At 36.3% G+C, this 21,084-nt stretch overlaps 1 protein-coding gene across 2 annotated transcripts in view; it reads right to left on the minus strand.

Moving 5' to 3' along the window:
* Positions 1–9,242: 9,242 nt before the first annotated feature.
* The window catches only part of LOC113226174 (calcium/calmodulin-dependent 3',5'-cyclic nucleotide phosphodiesterase 1-like), a 371,342-nt gene continuing 359,500 nt past the window's right edge, over positions 9,243–21,084 (minus strand). For both annotated transcript variants that reach the window (XM_026458709.1, XM_026458708.1), the window contains 4 exons: positions 15,156–15,381; positions 14,174–14,447; positions 12,264–12,356; positions 9,243–10,909 (listed from right to left, as the gene is read on the minus strand). In XM_026458709.1, coding sequence (XP_026314494.1) covers positions 10,839–10,909; positions 12,264–12,356; positions 14,174–14,447; positions 15,156–15,381 — 664 coding nt within the window. In that variant the 3' untranslated portion in view covers positions 9,243–10,838. The remainder of the gene's footprint in view (positions 10,910–12,263; positions 12,357–14,173; positions 14,448–15,155; positions 15,382–21,084) is intronic.

Here is a 21,084-nt window from a genome sequence, read left to right on the forward strand (position 1 = left end):
TTTCCCCCACTGGACATCCTGGCGGAAAAGGACGCGCGTATTTACGCGCGCCTCCTCAGAGGCTGGAGCAGTACTCCCAAAGTTATGTTGAGCCAGCGGAAGTCAGTCACCAGGTTCTGTTTTTACACACATACTCACCGGGCATAGATGCTTCGGTGAGTATCCGAATCAGAGTCGACGAGGCAGTGCCACCATTGTGGGATTAATCAGGATTTTGCCCACCGTACGCTGGAGGAAAAAGGAGTGAGCAGGTTAATCTATTTAATTGACGAGTGCGCGACCTTTGTTACAGCATAATCGAATCTGTATTGTAATGAGGTCTTTTAAAGAAAAATAACTATGAACTATTATTAGGTATTATTTAAAAAAATCAACTCTTAATTACTTATACTTACCGACTTAGTAATTTATGGTTTATTATTTTGTCACAATTTCGCACTGTTCGACGTAGTTAAATTTTCTACTTTTTCAGTTTTCCTATGTATCAACAATGTATATCTCTGAATGCGTGGGAACACCAAATACTACACTTTCTCTTCTTCATACAATATGTAAGGCATTCTTACCTCTTTTCTTTTACCATAGATGTAATGTAACTTTTATGGACGCTGTTTGTTATGAATGGTTGACGGACTAACGACCTGATGGATGCTCATTGACGCCTGTGAATTCGTGTTCTTTTGTTGTCACTTGATGTGAACTTGACCAAGCAGGTGTAAGGCTTCGACCCTTGCCTTGTCTTATAAATGTATTTATATTGGTATAATTTATTATTATAATTTATTAATAAAAAAATTACTATGTTAGCACAACTATTAAATAGTATAATTGGTCTGTTTATTTTGCATTTATAATGGCAATTATTTTAACCTCTTATTTTTCTTATGGATAACCGTTATTTACACCGTAATGGAATGAAAGATCTGATCTGTACTGTACCGTACTTTTGTAACATTTATGAAATGTTCTAATCTTTTTGTTATTTTTATATTTTGAGAAAACTTAGCTTTTAACTACTTTCTTTATAATTTCGTTGTATTAACTTTTTCCGATTGAATATTCTACTATATGGACTTATGTTATGCTTTTTGATGCTCAATACAACAGTGGCATGTCGCCCTATCAACAGCTATTAGCAACTATTAAGCAGTAATGTGAGAATTACTGTGTTCCGGTTTTCAAGGGTAATGGTGCTGGTGAAATTGTAGCCAGATGGGACTTTTCAACTTATGTCTGTGGGTGATGGGTGCAGCGGCAAAGCCCCTAAGATCTTTGCAATTTAAACCTCTGAGTGGCACTACAACTGCTATGGACAGGCGTATCGCTTACCACCTGGCGCACGACTTGTTCGACCCGTCACTTATTATAATAGAAAAAAATAATTAAAAAGTGTACTTTGCAATTGTATTTTCAGAACTAATTTGTCTTTGCATAATCCTTAGTTTTATACTATACGCGCTACCTTACTGTTAACTCAGTCCTTTATTCTTTCATAAACGAACAAATACGACTATTCATAAGAACTTTATATATACATATAGATAGAATAGGCATAAGTAATTTATAAGGTTTATGTATAATCTCCTCGCTTTCCTATAACTTTTTTAAATATTCACGGAATACTTTCTATTCACTTCGTACTTGCATCACTTCTTTCATCTTTATCCTCGGGATTTGAACACTTCTATGCAGGGCTATTTTTAGAATACTCAGAACCTCGTAGGACTATAATTACTAATATCATTACAACAGTTTTTGACTCCTTTGATTCTTTCCTCTTCTCCGCGAAGAATTTTATCGGGTTTATCTATAATAACCTTAATTATAAAATATACGCTTAATGAACAGCAAACTTTTACGCGTTATTCTCATTTTTTTTTTCATTCGAGACAAGCAAATATCATTTAGTTCAATGGCTTTAAAAAACTGGGACAAATATTAGCTGCCTCTACACCCTTTTTGTTTGATTTACAGGTTTTTCCTGTGTAAACTAACATTTAACTTACACCACATTTACTTCAAACAAATATTCTACATCCTACATATAGGGAGAATAAAAATGAAATTAATAATGTTCTTAAATTAGTTTTATTTCATATTTCAAATAAAATCTTTATCAAGTACTGGAAATGTTTACTTTGAAGATAAGGCCCTCGCGGGCAGCAACCAGGAAGGCAGAGGTGTCATACTTTTCTCTTAGAGACAAAATAAGACACTTGAGTAACGAAATCACCTATAAACGACAAACAGATAAAATTGTCAAGAGTACTACATAAGTTTGCGTTTTCTAGAGCCTATCAATCAAAGAGATATTTGTATCTACACTACAACATTCCCCTTATTCTTAGATGATCCTGTGCTTCTCAACTTGAATGGTTCCATAAATGTTCTTAAAGTTTGTGAAGTTAACCACTTGGTCGATATCTTTTGTATTCATATCTACGACATGGGATTGACCCGTCTGCAAAACAACTATAGTATTAAAAATATATTAAATTTTCTGAAACAAATAACAAAATTTGTAGTAATTGCGGCATCATTGAAGACGTTTACCAAATTTTGATGGAATGTGGAAGCAGTTGGGCAGTGTGGCCAGCATACGATTGACTGGGTAGTGTAATAGTGTATTGGGCGTTACTTCGTAGAAAGAAACTATGATACTGTGCAAAGTATATTTAAGTAGGTAGTCTGAATCTACGTTAGATGTATAAATTAAGCAGCAATGCCGAGCGACATTACCATCTTCCTATACGGTAAAGTTCCTTAAATTTAGATTAAAAAAAGTGTTGCTATATTATTATGGCCCGTCGAAACTCATATAATGTAAGTGTGCAAAACTATCTTCGTTTAGAGAAAGATTTGCGGTCGCATATAATTTTTTTTTCTTCATGGAGTTTAGCGAGGTTCTGTTTGTTAGACCTTAATGTAGGATATTTTTGCTGCCTTCTGGAATTCCACATTTAGGGTCTCAAAACCTTCGGCAAAAGGCCACCACGGCTTCTCGCCAGTAGAGGCCTAAATCGTTAAATTCTCCTTTTTTTTCTACATGACAGCCTCCACTCCACCTGATGTTAAATAGAAAGTGGAATCCAAACGTGAAGGTACCTAGTGCAGTGTTGATACAATCTCTGCCTTAGCCACCTCCACCCTGCATGACCACAAGATGCCTCTTCACGTCTTGTTTCAAGGACCGCATATCGTAAGAAGGTGGGAATACGTGCTCTGGAAGGGAGTTCCGTTTGCCGACTGCGTGAACCAAACCAAACCTTTTACTTCGCGATGGAATATGGCAAGTGGTAAAACAGTACGCGTGTTTCGGAGCAGGAACGGGGAGGGAGGGATAAGGTTGAATATTTCTTCAAAGCACTCGCCATGACATTCGATAAAAGACGCTAAGCGATCCAACATTTCTACGCAGTTGCAGAGCTTCAAGGTGGGATGAGACCTCTTCATCGCCGACAATTCGCAAGGAGTGACGCTGCAATCTGTCCAAGGCATTGAGTAGATACTTGGCGGAGCCGTCGCAGAGGTGCGAAAAATACTCAACGCAAGACCCGACCTGTGTTTTGACAGCAGGCATAACTGGTCAGGCGTGAAGATACAATACACCTTGTTCAGGACTCCGAGATTTCGTGAAACTATTTTAATCACCGTTTTCATGTAGCTTCTTTGATGATCTCCATACCGAGAAAGGTGATACTGCTTTGATGCGTCAATAAATAAAACATATTTCATAATTTATCATGTGATAACAATTTTAGCTATTAAAAGGAAATATCAACGAAGAATTAAACATTATCTACAATCAAAGTTATTTTAAAACATTTGCATGTTATTTTTAAAATGTCCATTATCTACAGCGTTTCGTAACATACCAACATTTGTACCATCGTTGCATTGGCAAAGTATCCTCTCAGGATCTCTTGAAGTTTTTCTGTGATAATCGCGTCATTGGTATTTCAACCACTTGGATTCACCTTTCTAGGTGAGGTAACTATTGATAATTCGAATTTCTTTTAAAAAAGACATTACGTGTTGACATTATGTATTATGTGAGCTTTTAGCAGCCGTAAGAAGTGCTCTTCGTAAAGCTCGTCCAGGGAAGTACTACCACCTTACTTATTTCATGAAAAACAGTAATGTGAGCATTACTGCGTTCCGGCTTAGAAGGGTAAGGGTGCTGGTGAAATTACAGGCGCATGGGACTTGTCAACTTATGTCTCCGACGAACACAATGACAGTACCTTTCAGATCTTTACAATTTTAAGCTCTGAGCGGTATTAAACTCTTATTGACAGATGTGTCATTTACCACCAGGCGCACGGCTTGTTCGTCTCATTGCCTACTTGATATCATAAGAAAGGAACTTGAATTTATTGTGACAGAGAAGAAGTCGGATCATTTTGCAACAAAGAACGACGTACTTAGGCTCTTTTAAATCTGGGTTGTTGTACTTATTTTGTGAATTTGCCGTGTGATTAACACTAACACATGGAAGCAACAAGACAATCATGTTGATTCCGTCAATAAGTGTGGTGCCGTATCTTGAGCCATGTGGTTGTTATCGTGGTTACCAACTTGAAAATTATTTTGAATTGTACTACGCTTAAACACGTAGACGATGCAATCGTAATTATCGACGCAAATGGTTCGCTTATTTATGCTCACACGTGTGTACGCTCACTATCCAATTATTTCTTTTGTTCACTGGCTTCTAAGTCAAGAACTTGTCAGCAATCAACATCAGTGATCACACATGTTAAATGGCACTTGAGCTTCAAACTTCGAGCGTCACCGTATAGGTACTTCAGTCGGTTACCTATCTACCTATATATATATGTAAAAAGTCTACTGAGTTCGAAATGACTTTTTACAGAAATAACGTTTGCTCGAATTTTCATATCTCCGAAAGTAATTTTGAGAGGAAAATGTTTTTTCTTTTAAGCCTAACTTAACCGAACCTCCAACATATACAGAAAGAACAACGGTTTCGTTATAATTCGGTTCTCGGTGTAATGAAAATTCGAACAAACGTTATTTCGGAAAAAAAATCGAGTTTGTGAAAAGTTACCACTTCAGTCATCATCACCATTAAAATATCATCTTTCGCTCTAAATTCGTCCAGTCATCTCTTTAATCATGTAATAAAATTTTTAATTAATACGTCTTCGCCAGTTTCTTTTTATGTGATATCAAGTGACGGAAACAAACAAGTCGTGCGCCTGGTAGTAAGCGACACCTGTCCATAACAGTTGCAGTGCCACTCAGAGCTTTATCCAAATCGCAAAGATCCAAAGGGCACGTCACTATCACTGCGCCCGTCAATCTGAGTTATGAATTGACTAAATCCATGTAACTCTAATTTCACCAGCGCCCTTACCCTTCAAAACCGGAACGCAATAATGTTCACATTACTGCTTGGCGGCAGAAACAGGTAAGGTGGCAGTACTTCCCTGGAAGAACTCTTTAACAAGGAGCTCTATTGCTACAAAAAAATCTGCTTGATAAAGGTTCATTAGGTTTTTTGCTGTCATCAAATACTGCCTTGTCGATTTCGAAGAGCCAATTGACTGTGCCAATTCTTAGCCAGTGCCAGAAAGGCTAATGAACCTTTATTTTCTCAACAACGTCAGAGTTACGATAGTTATTAAGCTGGCGATAAAAAATTGATGGAGGCAGCAAGTATTTGCCTACTTTTTCGTTATATTCCCACGAACTTCCACGGAAATGACTCAGCTCTAATAAAAATTGTTGTATTGCAATATTGTGCTTATATTTGTGATTCATATAAACGCAATACGTGTAGATACATATACTTTGAGTCTTATTTGTTTTGCATGAAATATTATTAAATTGCGTTTAATTTCTTCTTCTACGAATAGTGCCACTTCATATGGGTCACAATCGCGAAAATTTAGATTTTCGCACTAGGCACTCAATATGGTTTTTGTTAAAGCAACTCAATCCGAATTACGTCCGTTAAATAAAAGACGTTTTCTACGAAAATGTTTATTTTTATTTTACATATAATTTACACATACCTAAAAGGTGTTTAAACTCTATATACACATGTAAAAAATAAGAATACATTGATAAAAAAAATCACAATACATTTGAGATTTCATTTCATTTACGTTAATATAAAATACAAAGTAAATAATAAAGAACAGAGAGAAAAAGGTCATTCATAGATTAATGATTTTTAGGATACATTAAATACAATGTTGTAAATAGCATAGCTACGAGGGTAGTATACCTGAACAAAATTAATTTTTAATAGGGTGGCCATGTTTTTCCATTTACAAAGGCCAACATTTTTCGTATCTCCTAGGATTTTTCGATATTGAAGGATTTATAATTTCTTGTAACTTTGAGGTACAATTAATATTAACCATAATATTGGAAGTTGTTAAGCTCTAGATAGTTATATATCAAAGTCCCACGTTGACACTGAGCCAGTTAGTATATTACAATAATAGTACACCGTAAATTGGGAATGTCGTGACGTCATTACGTAGACGGCTTTTGTTTCTACAGGCATCTACGAATACTATTAAAAGCATTGGCAAAAAATGATACCTGTTACCGTACCAAACGTATAAACGGATACCTGCACTGAAATTACAAATTGAGTCCGTATATTCCCATGTCTATATATATTTCACACTCTACAGTTTAAGATTTTCATTCGCGTTCCCCTCTCCTGTAAAAATTGTAATTTTCAGATTATATAGTGTACGTAGATGCCGCCGCTTTATTCCGTGTACAGATGGACTGAATCAAATTACATAATTGAACAAGTAAATATCTAATGCAAAGGTGTTTATGAGTATATATTTTATTTACATGTAGAAATGTAGCAGAGACGTAAGTTTTCCAGGAATTTCAAGGCTAAGTATATATCTACTTACATTGCTATTCTTATACACACATATACTGTACAACTGCTTTTTTATTATCTCTCGGTAATCTTCGGCTGTCGTCGGATTTCTATCAGCTGCCCTTTGCACTTGGTTTGGTGCCGACTGAACGCATTCCATTGACATGGAAGTGTATAGAGCAGCTACTATTTTTTATTTTGTTTATGTTTTTGTTAACGTGATTGGTTCAGTGTTGATCCGTCCATGGACAGTAACAGCGTTTATCGTAAAATATTAGAATGATATTATATGACAATACGGGGTACCTCGTTTCGCTGTATGGATCTCGTAAAACTAACTACAGGATTTACACTGCGATTTCCAAGGGCTTTCCCTGTGATTGCCGCCTACTGCTTTTTTTATAGAGAAGTATAAACAAAATTTAATGATTTATATACATTAAACATTTCACATTTAATCAATATATATAATAATGTTATTATAGAAAGGAAATTAGTTTTACAGGTCTATATAGTTCACATGGAAATCAAAATATATAACAATAAGTGACGTAATATTACGTAAACACGTTTTGCTGAAGACTCTCGAATCCAGCCGAATCAAAGAAATTTTTCTTAGTTCTATCTTTGTATTTATAAATATAACAAACTATTTATAAATACAAAGATATATATAACAACGAAAATTGACGAGAGATATTAAGAAAGTAGTGGTACGGTATAATACATGATTGCATTCACAGCGTTCAAATTTCAAATATTTTGTTATGTTAACATAATCCAACACGTTTATAGGCAAAGAAGGCGTGTAGTGTTAACTATGTTGCGAGTGCTAATGTACTTTTCAAGCTATTTATTAAATAGAAACAACAATAACCATACACACAAGGCTCAATATCTAAAAACTACACGTCCATAAAGCTATTTCCCCGATCAGAATGGCATAACTACATTCAATATTGATTACACTAACACTAAGTACCATTACGCCAAATGCACAATATACAGAAATTTGTAGTATAATCTATTAGATATAAATACATGACAAATATATAAAAAGGTCTTGTCAATTCTCTACAATAAGCGTCACCAGTTGGATTATAATCTATCCTTACCATCCCTCAAATCAAAAATAGGGACCTAGAAGTGTGATTATGGATTTTTTAATTTTGATATTTCAATGGAAATGGTCCCAAAAACCTACAGTGAGAAATGCTAGGCCTCTGATATAATTTTGTAAAAGTGCAAACACATTTTGCTTGATTTTATTTTGGTAATATTTGGCATCGCCGAGTTAACAGTTGGCCTTTTAACTTTTCATAATAAACTCGTCGTTTCGAAGATATTTCTAGGTGAAGGACGGTACAATTACTGTGGGTCCTTCGTATATTCCCCTTGTCTAGCCTTATTTACGACCTATAGAGCCGTCCCTGCCTATTTCAATCAGTCTAATACACCCAGAAGATTCCCTCAAGTTGCTATTTTTGAGCATGAAGTATTTAAAACAGATAAGGGCAAACGTTTTTTATAATTAACTAACTCCAGAATAATTAATCAGTTTTTTTATAATCTAAATATTGAAAAGGTTTGATTTAGTCTATTTGAAGGTACCACTATCTACTTATTCTAAAGAAATGGCATTTTATTATTTAGAAAATAATTTCATATTTTTAAATAACATTTGGTCAGGAATATCAAGACTCTCCAATTTAATCGGAAACACTAAAATTAATAAGCGTATTTTTCATATGGGTTAAAGTTACACTAATATTAAGCTAGTACATTGATTAATTTACATAAAGGTATATACTATTAATGTATTACACATAAGTAGGTAATCAATTGTCTACAATTATAATATAGGTAATTGTTGATGAGGGGTGCACAAACGTTTACGGAGTATATAGGTACTAGGTAATTTCTTAATAGTGGGTACATATATTAACACATAATAATTATATTGGCCGATTTTATAGTTTCGCTTGAGCCTCTCGCAGATGGGAAACAAGCGGGTGCAATTGTAGAGTTATTGAGCACCTGTCGTGCTAATACTCTATTAGGTGTAATATTCCATGCAATTTAGACACTGCGCGGATCGTAGGATACTCTTAGAGAAGGAGAGCGATACTTTCTGGAGTCATCTATAGGCATTGGAGTAGGTATCAACCGATAATTACTATTAACAACCCCTATGGAACCCGCGCACTACCAAAGAAAAATCTAAAATTGTTGGTCGCTGCTGTCTGAAACCGTTTCTCAATAGCATATTTTAGCAAGCGGTGGCCTTGTTCAAACCATGAAACACATAGAGAACGGGTTCGGGTCGGGTGCGTGTCGGGTCGGGAGTACGGCGGGTGTAGTTCCGTGTATTTAAATGAACGACAACACACCACGCTCGAGCGCGAGACGTTCGCAAATCGGGTCCCGCACCCGTCCGTATAAATACATAGTATTACACCCGCCATGCACGCACGACCCGACACGCATCCGAACCGCACCCACTGTCAGTGTGTTTCACGCTTTGATGTAGAGTTGTATTTATTTCAGCAGTCGGCTGTTCGTGTAGTTATATACCATAACCTATGTTAATGAAAAAAACATAGCGTAGAGCCCCTGTCAAAACTGTAGATGGAAATGTACCAACAGTTCGCGGGGTTTTTGTCGGGGCACATAATGGCTGGTTTAAATACTCATTAAACGACTCCACTGTTATAAAGCATTTAGATGTTACCTAATATAACATTATGACTTTATAATACATAGGTTATTTTAACTTTTTGTGTCGTATCAGATGGTTATTATACCTATTTGATATTTGAAACCAGCAGCGCCGCCATCACCTCCTCGGATACAACAAGAAATTAGCATGGAATACATTTAACTACTTAATGAAATGTACATTTTGGAGTTACACTGATTTTCTGCTACTTATTTCTTAGGTTAAATTATATTCATTTGCATAAATTGGAGTACACGCGCAAACATCAACTTGAAAAATCGATGATTAAAATAAATCATCCGGTACATTAAAGAGGCGCACATTAGGCGACACGATGAAGAATATTGGCTCTAGAAAAGTCTACCAGCAGTGTATCAGTTGTTTCGTTCAACACAAAATACATATACGTTCTATTGTTATAAGTACAGCTACATATGTATGTTCATGTTTAATGGTGTGAAAAACCAGAATTACTCCAAAACGCCCTTATAACTAGTGGCGTCACACCGCTCTGCGGCCGCCGTAACGAATTTGGCTCACTATGGTGTCTTCCAAATAGAGAATTATACATCAGGCTTTATACGCGTTGTGCTTAAAGTTCACTTTGTGCGTCACACACAACTCCAGCAACGTCCAAGCGTTCACATCAATTTTATTTGGGACTATTAAGTTTAAAAGGTACATACTTTTGCAGTTTTTTTCTACGTCTATGTAGTTTTAGAAGGTTGCATTTCAATTAGAAAGCTAGTGTCTTTTTAAACGAGCTTGATTTTTCAAAATCAGGTTATATGATGGAAAATACTATCTTTGATATTTGCATAATGGTGTAGGAGAGGTAAGTGTCACTATTTTTTTACTATGTGACTGTGCGCGCAATTTCTCAATGCAATATAAAATTAAAATCAAGTGAGGACCTTTAGGAATCGCTAAATTCAAAGCTATTAGACAAACGCGAACATCAAGTGATTTACGTGAACATTATAAAAAAATACAGCACAAATAAAATGAGGAAACGGATATAAAACATGATCCTCCTGTCTGAATTGGCGGGAAAAAAGATGGGATATTACCTATTTAGCGATCCTTTGCTAGGCGCAATGGTCATGAAATTTTACGCCTCCCCAAAGGTCTTTTTCAGCTTAACAGTCCCAGACCTTAAACGAATTAATTCTTGTTCAACAGCGACTGGAACATGTTGTAACAACTACTCTTAACGCTATTTACAAATGTGGCTAAATATTATTCTTCTGGCGGAGGTGCGACAGCGGCGCTCGCGCTCTCTTCCTCAAGCTTGGCTCGGGCCTCTGCATCTGGAAAAATTCAACGGAAACATAAACCTACCACTACCTCTTAAAACAATATTACTTTAACCTTACATTGACTTTTCGTACCATGACACGCTTAAAGTAAGCTTATTATAATGTTAAAACTATGATGTTTTATTGGCAGCTTTGCGACTATTCATTCACTCAGTTCGTACTATGACGCGACTTTAACATTAAAGTAATATTGTTCTTATGTCAAATTTAGCAATCTTAAAATAGTTACTCGGGCGCAGTGGAAACAATATTATTTTCGAATTTATTGTCTAAATATTGATTTGTAATGATTAAAAGTTAAGTTGAACTTATTTGTTTACATAAATCTCTTCAATATTTTGTTTATTTTTTTATTTAATAGAACATAGGAAATCATTTCTCGTTAAATAAAAATACGCGATGTTTATTTCGTAAAATTATGACAGCGACATCTATATACTCCTTGGCGACACTAACAGTTGACACTAGACTATAATTCCGAATTCACAACGTGACTATCAAGACATTGTTTTATTTATTTTTCTTCATGAAAATGCGGAAAAATAATTGAAAACAACGCAGTTTTAATAGATTTTATTATTATATACTTTTCTTTTTTTAGCAGTCCAAATTCTTCGAATGTAAATAACATTAAGTACTTAAACATTATACTACGATAATACGATTCGGAACATCAAGAAAGAAAGAGATGGCTTCATATAGGTCATACAGCGTTATTTCTTTCCTATTACATTACTTGGTTGACAGGTTTGTCATGGTACCAATATGAGTAATATTAATAATAAGCTTACTTTAAGCTTACATTGAAATAAGATTGTTTTTGAAAAGGTTATGGTAGGCCTGTAATATTTTCCAAATGCACATTAGACGTTTTATCTTTTCAGCGTACATACGTTGTAAGTTCTTCTTCAATGACTAACCGAAAAGAATTGTTCATTAATATTAATCCATACATATGAATATCCATACACGCTTGGCTACTTGGACTCTAATGCTGACATTACTGCTTGGCGGTAGAAATAGGTAAGGCGGCAGCACTTCCCTGGACGAAATCATTCACAGGGAGCTCTACTACTACTAAAACATATGAGCATCGTGAAGCCGCGCCGTTGCGTAAAACCGGCGTCAAGAATAAGAGATCCAATTGCCGACAGCAGGCGTTATATACGAATTACGAACATTATGTATGCAATGTCTACAATACGAGGATGGGACTATTCTCTGGCGATGTTTTTGAAAGCCATTGGAAGCAGACAATTCTGGACCATACGTCCATTGCAGTATATTAGTACAATCTATAGAAGTCTATCCGATGGTGAACGGGGGTTCATAAAGTTTTAATTACCTTTAGCAGCTTGCTCTTTCCATATCTTCTTATTGTCACTGAGGCACGTTACCCACGGCTTTCTAATCTTGAACTTCTGGCTGGTTTCGTGCACTGAAATAAAAAAAACGAATTTTGATAAAAATATCATTATTTCCTTGGTTAGAATTTACTATATAAGAAATGAAATTCCCTTGCAATATGTACGCTGTAGTTGTTTAATACTGGCGATGTAATAATTACATTTAAGTAGTGTAATTCATGTTCAGAAGTGTTTTTTATTAAAAATAGTAATAATATTGATTTTATTGAATATCACGAGTTAATTATTAGACTTGATTTAATCACTGTAAAATTTTCAAATTTTCAGCTGTTTCCGCTTTGCCACAAATTGGTTTTTTGTTCAATTTCGATTTTTTTCAATAAAAGTTGAGTATGACTGAGGTAAATTGATGTTAAAAGCTGTTAATTTATCATTTATCCTTCAAATTTTTTTTTCCTATAAATGTGCCGATGCCGAGCCGAAATATGGTGTGTGTATTTATATATCTAAAAGAACTAAGATGTTAACTTAGAAAACTGTTATGCAGTATATACAATATATTAGGGGTTAAAGTATGAAATTGCCGTTTTATTGCAATAGGTTCTTTGAATTTTCATAGAATCTTCATGGTTTGAGGTTTTCGAATGAAACTTTTTTCAAATGGTTCCTGTGATTTCTTTTTTTTTTAAATTTGAAACGTTTGAATATCGACTTTCAATTGTTTTTGTTATTCAATTTAGACAAGAAAGATGGATACTGCGAAAATTCGAGTGATTTTTGAATACGAGTTCCGACGCGGAACTAACGCGGCAGAAACAGCCCGCAATATCAATGCTGCGTTTGGAGAGGGGTCTACTAATGAACGCACCGTGCGATTTTGGTTTAAACGCTTTCGTGATGGAAATTTCGACTTAAAGAACGAGCCACGAGGAAGACCGCCCACACAGGTGAATAACGATGAATTAAGAGAGATAGTGGAAGCCGATCCTAGTCAAACTACCCAGGAATTAGCGGCATGGTTTAACGTTACCTTACCCACAATATTGACTCACTTGCGTCAAATCAATAAAATAAAAAAATACGAAAAATGGGTGCCTCATGATTTGACTGATCTGCAGAAAGAAACGCGTGTTGAAACTTGTGTTGCCTCGTTGAACCGGTACAGAAATGAAGGAATATTGGATCGAATTGTAACATGTGATGAAAAGTGGATTCTTTATGATAACCGGAAAAGAAAAATGCAATGGCTGACCCCAGGTCAAATGCCACAACAGTGTCCTAAAGCAAAACTTACCAATAAAAAGGTAATGGTAACTGTTTGGTGGTCTCAGCATGGTGTTATTCACTATAGTTTTCTCCGATCTGGTCAAGCAATAACGGCAGATGTCTATTGTGCCGAACTCCGAACCATGTTGACAAAACTAGCAATAAAACAGCCCCGACTCATGAATCGATCTTCACCATTATTGCTCCACGACAACGCGAGACCTCACACAGCACGAGAAACCATTTTGACCCTTCAGGAACTGCAGTTAGAAACCATTCGTCATCCTCCGTATTCACCAGACCTTGCTCCAACGGACTACCATTTTTTTCGTGATTTGGACAATTATCTACGTGACAAGAAGTTTTCTTCCCAGGAGGCAGTACAAAATGCTTTCACACAGTTTGTGCAGTCTAGATCGTCGGAGTTCTATCGCAAAGGCATTAATAACCTTCCCATTAGATGGCAGCAATGTATAGATAATAATGGCAACTATTTTGATTAAATAAATTTGTTAAAAATTTAAAAAATAAACAATTTAGATTTTCAGCACAAATCGGCAATTTCATACTTTAACCCCTATTATATATATATATATATATATATATATATATATCGTAATACCTTCTCTTTCCTCACTAATAGCTTCCTGGTTTGTCGACGCGTTGTTCTTCGTGCTCGTATGCAAGGGTCCGAGGATGTACTCCAGCATGTCAGCACAGACGGCCATACTTGGTTCCACTATGAATTCTATGAAACCGATCTGCGATTCTGCCACAAGGGTGTTGTTTCTGTCGCATAGAGGACTGAAAGGAAGCCCCAAGTCGCGTTCTTTATCTCCTTGCAGGAAGAATTCGTCGAGTAAGCTCATTGTCCATCGGTGGTGTAGATCCCATCTCTGAAATAAGGTAACAAAAGTGTCCTGAGTTTTTCTTAAGATATCGTTCATTATAGTTGGAGGAAATGTACATGCAAAAATTTGGATTACATTTTAAATATTTCATGTATTAGTTGCAAATTTTGTAGATACATTGGCAGCACGTTTATTTCATTTTTAAATAGATTGAATAATTGAACGATGTCCCTTTAAGATACTATGTTATTTAATAGGAATTAATCCTTACAAAAGTGTCCTTTCCGATCTATATCATAAAAACAGGACATTTTTTTTCACGTTTAGTCGGTTCGATTCCCAGATGAGTTAAGCAACTTTTTTATAAATCTTTGAATGCAGTGTTACTTACTTATAGAAATAAAAGAATAACGCCATGAAGCAAAATGTCTTATCTTAACATTTGAAGTACTTTCCCCTCCGTGTTATAAATGTGGTACATCCCTGTATAGACTAATTGTTACATTTATCAGGGTGCGGTTATTTGCACTGATACATTTAGTACTGGGCGGTTTCAATCCGTTTTGTCTGGCCGAACAAGTAGTGCTGCGAAGATTTTGTATACGTGTTTAGTTAGGTGGTGTCTCTTTGGATTCTATTCAGTGTCTTTTGATGTATTGTCAATGATCTTACATACTTACGTATTGTTTTTCTAACGGGGTTGACATTTTCAATAATGACCAAATAAAATTAAGTAAATTGTTGTGTGCTCACCTTAGCAGGGTGTGAAATATCACAACAGTGTAGCACAAGAGACGTAGCCTTCGATTTGTCAATGGAGGGCTCGGCAAGGGACAGCAGAGAACGCATGTTCTTCAGCTGCTGGAAGTGGAAAGACATGTCCGTGGCCAGCACCATGTCGATGACAAGTGTACGGAACTCGCGGAACTCGTCTCTAGAGAGATTCTGTAGGATGTTGCATTCTTCGTCGCGGATCAGCCTGGAATGGTAAAAGGGTAAGTGAACGATGGTGCAGGTGGAGGTAGTCTTGATTGAGCTATTGGTTTTGGTCTCTATATAATATCTGTAGGGTAAAGTTCGTACACGTTTGAACGTTTTCTTGGGGTTTCTTTAAGTAAGTTTTACACCCTGGTAAAGTCGCGCTAGTATTTATTATACATTGACTTAAATATTGGTGTTCATGATGTCAACATAATAAATTATTGTTTATATTCCATAATATACCAAGAGTATAACCATAGATCGATATATGTAGTTTTGGTTGGACACCGCTAGATGACATTGAGTCGTTTTTAACCGACTTCAAAAAAGGAGGAGGTTCTCAATTCGACTGTATGTTTTTTTGTATGTATGTTACGCGATAACTCCGGTATTTGTGAACCGATTTTCATGATTCTTGTTTGTTGGAAAGGGGGTACTACCATAGTGGTCCCATTTCATTTTGAAGAAAATCATCCACCTCTAAGGGTGGCTGTTCACGCATGAAGTTTCATTTTTATAAATAGCGCCTAAATTTTGCTTGAGGAGCAATTATTTTAATGGTTGATTTTGCTATTTCTCCAATTCAAGGCGTTTTTTTCTCAATATACTTTGAATAGTGAGAACCGAATTTTACTATCTCCAGTGTCAAGTCCTGTATAGTGGCGAATTTAAGGATATTTCAATAAAACTTAGCAAATAGACGTAATTCCACGTACTTTTGAGGTCGGTTTTTTTAGTACTCTGTACTGATGTATTTTCTAAAACGCGTTATCAAAGACTTAAAAACCTCCGATACAGAACAGAATTCTCCAAAAGTCATTGTAAATCAACTACGCGTCGAGACTAATTCTATACGATTCAACACGATTGTTCTGCTGTAAGTAATGGAGGAGTTGGGTAGTCTGCAGACTGCTGGTTGCAGCATCCGATCAATGTTGCCCTATTATTTTTATGTCACTAGTTTGTGGAAGTAACGTAAATATTGTATTTTTTTATTATTGAATGTCAAGATGTTTGACCACCATGATATTCCATTATTTTGAAATTACTGCATTGGTTTGGTTATAGTATTATACAATATAATATAACAATATAAAAAGATCGGACACTTAGAAAACCGAACCAACGTCTTCCAGAAAACCGTGTCAGACGCTATACCATCTAAGCCACGGAACGAACTAGTGAATCTTACGAATTTTTCTATATATTTGTGGTTTGTGTTGGTTTTTCTTAGCGTTCGACAAAATAAATATTCTTTTTATGATTGATATCCCTACGCTAGCTGGGAAATGGCGTTATGGTCAATAAACAGCTGAACAGATATTCATAAAACAGCTAAGAACCATCCCAACAAGTTAGCCTCCAAATAAAATATTTTTCTTAATAGCCGCTTCGAGATCAATCCATCCGTTTGGGAGCCGTGTATCTACATATATACACAGACAAATGCTTCATATTTATTCGTCATCGTTTTGCGTCACGGGTTGAAAATTGCAGGTATTGAACATATTCGTACCAGGGGGTCTACTCTTGATCTCCGTCTTGACATCCGTCTGAAACAATTTCTGCCAAATAAGCAATGCTTGACCAATGAAAAGACGCTTGATGCGAATGAAGCTTCATACTGGATAGTTGTCTTTTAATTTTGTCGAATATTTCTTATTTGGCAGTAATTGTTTCGGATGGATGTAGGATGGATATCGAGAGTAGACCCCCAGTTCCGAGTTGCACCATTCGTATCAGTAGAGTCCGAGAAAATGTCACAGAGATCATGTTATCTCTAGATGTGGTACCTGTGCAAGCGACATTCGAAATGGGGCCAAGATTTCTAGATTTGTATCGTCTCGGATTTGGAACATGAATACGAATCGGACGTAGTGCGCAAATGCTCTAACTGTCAAGTGACCAATATATGAACTATGTCCGGTGGCGCAGTCAAGGTGGGATCAGTAAGAAAACGAACTTTGCCATTGGAAAAACATATTGCTTAATTTGGATATTTTTGGTAACCTATACGGCGAATGTACTAACATACATATGACCTTTATTTTACCAATTATTATTCTCGAGAGTTCTGATTTACATTATTTTTATGTGAAGCGTTTTTTCAGCTCCTCCACTCGCGTCACCGTCTTCATACATGCCAGTACGTTCTTAGTACTTTTAACCTGATCTTTTTTAAGGGCATGCCCAATTTTTTCGAAATATTTGCGTCGAATTCTACCTCTCTCCACGTTTCTATTCATATTCGCTTTATGAACGTGTGCCGTCAATCAATTAACATCCATCCTATCTATATGATCAAATCATCGACGCATTCCCTTTTCTATTTTAAAAAATATATCCTCTCTATAGATACGAACATTATACAGTGTCAGTCTAGCAATGCAATATGGCGCAATATTGTGATCGAGTGGCCATAGATTTCAAAATGTCATGTCAGTCCTTGGAACCGTCTCGTTGCAGTGAAAATGGCAGCCAATAAATTGCAGCTGGGGCGTAAAGTGGCTGGAGATATTTTTAATTTTATATCAGCTTAGTTTATGAAGATCTAAAGGTATACTATGAAGTTAGCGTAGAAAACACTTAACTACTGTTTAATATAATTTAATTTTAAACATCATAACACCGTGAAACACGAACTTTGTTTCTGGGTTATTAATGTCCTTTTCTAATTGGTTCTAACTTAAAAACATAAAAAAAAACTTTATTTCCCTGCAAAAATTTTGCTTTTGTTGTCAGGACAACGAAAAGTTGAAAGTTGCGTTCCATTAAAGAAAAGTACAAATTTTTGGGTTTCTCTTTCTTTAAAGACAAAAAGAGAACATTATATACTTCAAATCATTATATACCTCTATAACTTGAGGACAAAGAACATCGAAATGTTGTCAATTCCCGTTAGTTCTGACTGAAAACCAGCGCCTTAAGGAACTTAGGCATATGCGGAGTCAGCGCCATTTCACTGCTATGACAAAAAATGTTTTATTTTGTATTTATGTTGTATTCAATCTGTTTTCGTGTCGTACTAGTGAATAAAGTGTTTATCTATCTATTTATCTAAAAATGGGATAAGCGACAATTGTGATCGTATTGAGTTATATATACCGTTGGAATCTGCTAATGTTTCTGAATCGAACGATATATATACATATAACTCAACATGACCCAAAAGTGTCGCTTATCCCTTTTCGCCTTTCAAGCGTCGGTATAATTTGCGAGACTATGTAAAAATACCGTGATAGCCACAAAGCAAAGTGTCAGGGGCATAGTTAATCGGTGCGCGAGGACGCGGCAGACGCGCACCCGCTTCGGCGCAGACGTACGGGGAGAAGGCGAAGGCAGTTCGCTGCTCGCCTGATCCCCTAGTGAGGCCAGCGGGCTCTGGACAGGGACTCCGGAGTCTGCATTGCACGGCCTCACTCGTCTGGGGGGCGGGTCAGAGGACAACCGACTCGCCCCTCCGTTAGCGCGGGAGCCCTGGCGTAAGCTAGGGCGGCCGGGCGGCGTCGTGGTGAATGTTCACTGATCCCACGGCCGCGGACTCAACCCGACGGGAGGGAAACCCGGGGGGGTTTTAGTGGGGTAGGCTCTCCAGTCTGGAGGGAGAGTCCCCATATAACTCCTGAATCTCCCTGGGCTCAGGGGCATCCATAAAGATTTCCCCCCCGTCAAAAAAAAAAAAGAAAAAAAAGGGGTATAGTTACTCTATTGTACGTAATTGCAGTTTAATTAAACATAAACCAATACTGTCAAATCAGGAACAGAACCCTTTTGAAAATTTGTTGCAGTCATAATTAGTGTAAATATATTAAATTTCCACATATACTTCACGCCCTATTACCGTTGGGGTACACAGAGACAACAATCTTCCCCTTTCTACGGTCCTGGTACACATTTTTCGCCTCATCAACACGAATCAGTGCTTTCATACACGCTTGTCGGTTAAAGGTACTCTTGGTTTGGCCATTATTTAGGATGTCCTCAATTGGTCGTGGTAAATTCGCCTTGATCGGTCCTAACCTTGACTTGCCCGCTCCACCAGGTTATAATGTCGTCTAAATGTAGTACATAAGTTCCATTAATAGTTGTGTTTTCTAATTGGATTTTTCATCAATATACAACCACATCTTCATTCCAATTTGCTTCGCAGATTTCCCAGGGTTGTAAACCTTTTTCAATATGCAGGTTTCATCACGACATTTTCCGTCATATTTAGCGACGGGTATTGTTATTATACTTTCATAAATATAAGTAATTTAGGAGTTAAAGTAATAGGTACATGTCACCAGAGGGATACGAACTGTCAACTTGTCAACTGATAAGCCATCGGTCTTCCACTATTTAAGTGGTTTGTTTTAGCATTAGACAGAAGGAAATTTTGGGTCCTTTTATCAGGCGTCATTTTATTCTAGCATTAAAATTAATCTACAGACTTGTGCTATAAAAAAACTGAAAGAAATAGAGGTTCCAAACATAAAACGTAAACTTTTTATAAAATAATAACATATAATATGGCGTCCTTTGTCATCAAATCTCACTATGTTGTAATTTTTTGTCTGAAGAAAAATGTTTACGATCACTGCTTCTTTGTTTACGTTTATTACTAATTTGTTAAACAGATAAATTCACTAAAGGTAAATATTTTTTCGATTTGTTTTGCTATCAACAAACATGGGTTTTACAGCTGAGTATATGGCGCCCCTGCGATAAGTGTGTTATGCTCCAATAAAGACTAAGTACCTATATATCCTACACTAACACCCCGAACGAAGACGGCAACCTAAAGCTTTGAGAACTTTTGATGTTTCATCGTTAAAGCGAGTTAGAAGTGATATTCGATAAGAGCAAATACTGAGAAGTTGGCAAGTAGATACTTACAGTTTGTGTTATCAGTTATAACCATAGTGATGTGCCTTACAAACACCCAATTACCTGATCTCAAACTAGTGTATTCCCTGTACTATGAGTACCAGAGAAACGGCATTCGTTTCAAAGCCAGAGAACACCCAAACTCTTTCCCCAGAACTCATTCTTCAATGAAATTTTGTTTTTGCTTTGATCTATTCACATTATACAACACTAAAACCCATTTACAATCACAATTTACTCCTACAGCTGTACTTATATTGTCACTTATGCACTTACATGTCAAATACGTTATTTTAAATGCACTATTTACACTTTACTACGTAAATTATTTCAATGTATAATAACGTCGTTTCACTGCTACGAGATACATATATGTCTGTGGCTATGACAATCATGTTATGTTCCTTCTTTACTCTTTAATCTGCATTCGTGTTATATTAGTGAATAACGTGTTTATCTATCTATCAAACTGGTCCTACCTGGAATCGAACCCTGGACATCATCATCTAGTCGCCAACAAAATTTAAGGTTTTTAAACTAGTAAGGATTCACCTACTATGGTACGAACTATGATGGGGAACGCAATTTTAAAGCTACGGGATTAGTTCGATTTTTATGTAAAAAAGTAAATTTCTAACATCGAGTTGATTACCTGGGGACGGTCACCGTCCGAAGCTCTGTGGAAATTTCACAGCTTGACCCGTATGCATCACATAACTTGTATGCTTATTTGTTAATACTGTGAAGTGTAAGTTGCATGAAATGAATGAATAGATAAAAATCTTTTATTTTGATTGCTGGAATTAGAAACGTTAATAAAGGGTTTTCCATC

Source organism: Hyposmocoma kahamanoa, unplaced genomic scaffold, assembly GCF_003589595.1.
Source record: "Hyposmocoma kahamanoa isolate Upper Pololo Valley unplaced genomic scaffold, ASM358959v1 182, whole genome shotgun sequence".
In the NCBI taxonomy this organism is placed as follows: domain Eukaryota; kingdom Metazoa; phylum Arthropoda; class Insecta; order Lepidoptera; family Cosmopterigidae; genus Hyposmocoma; species Hyposmocoma kahamanoa.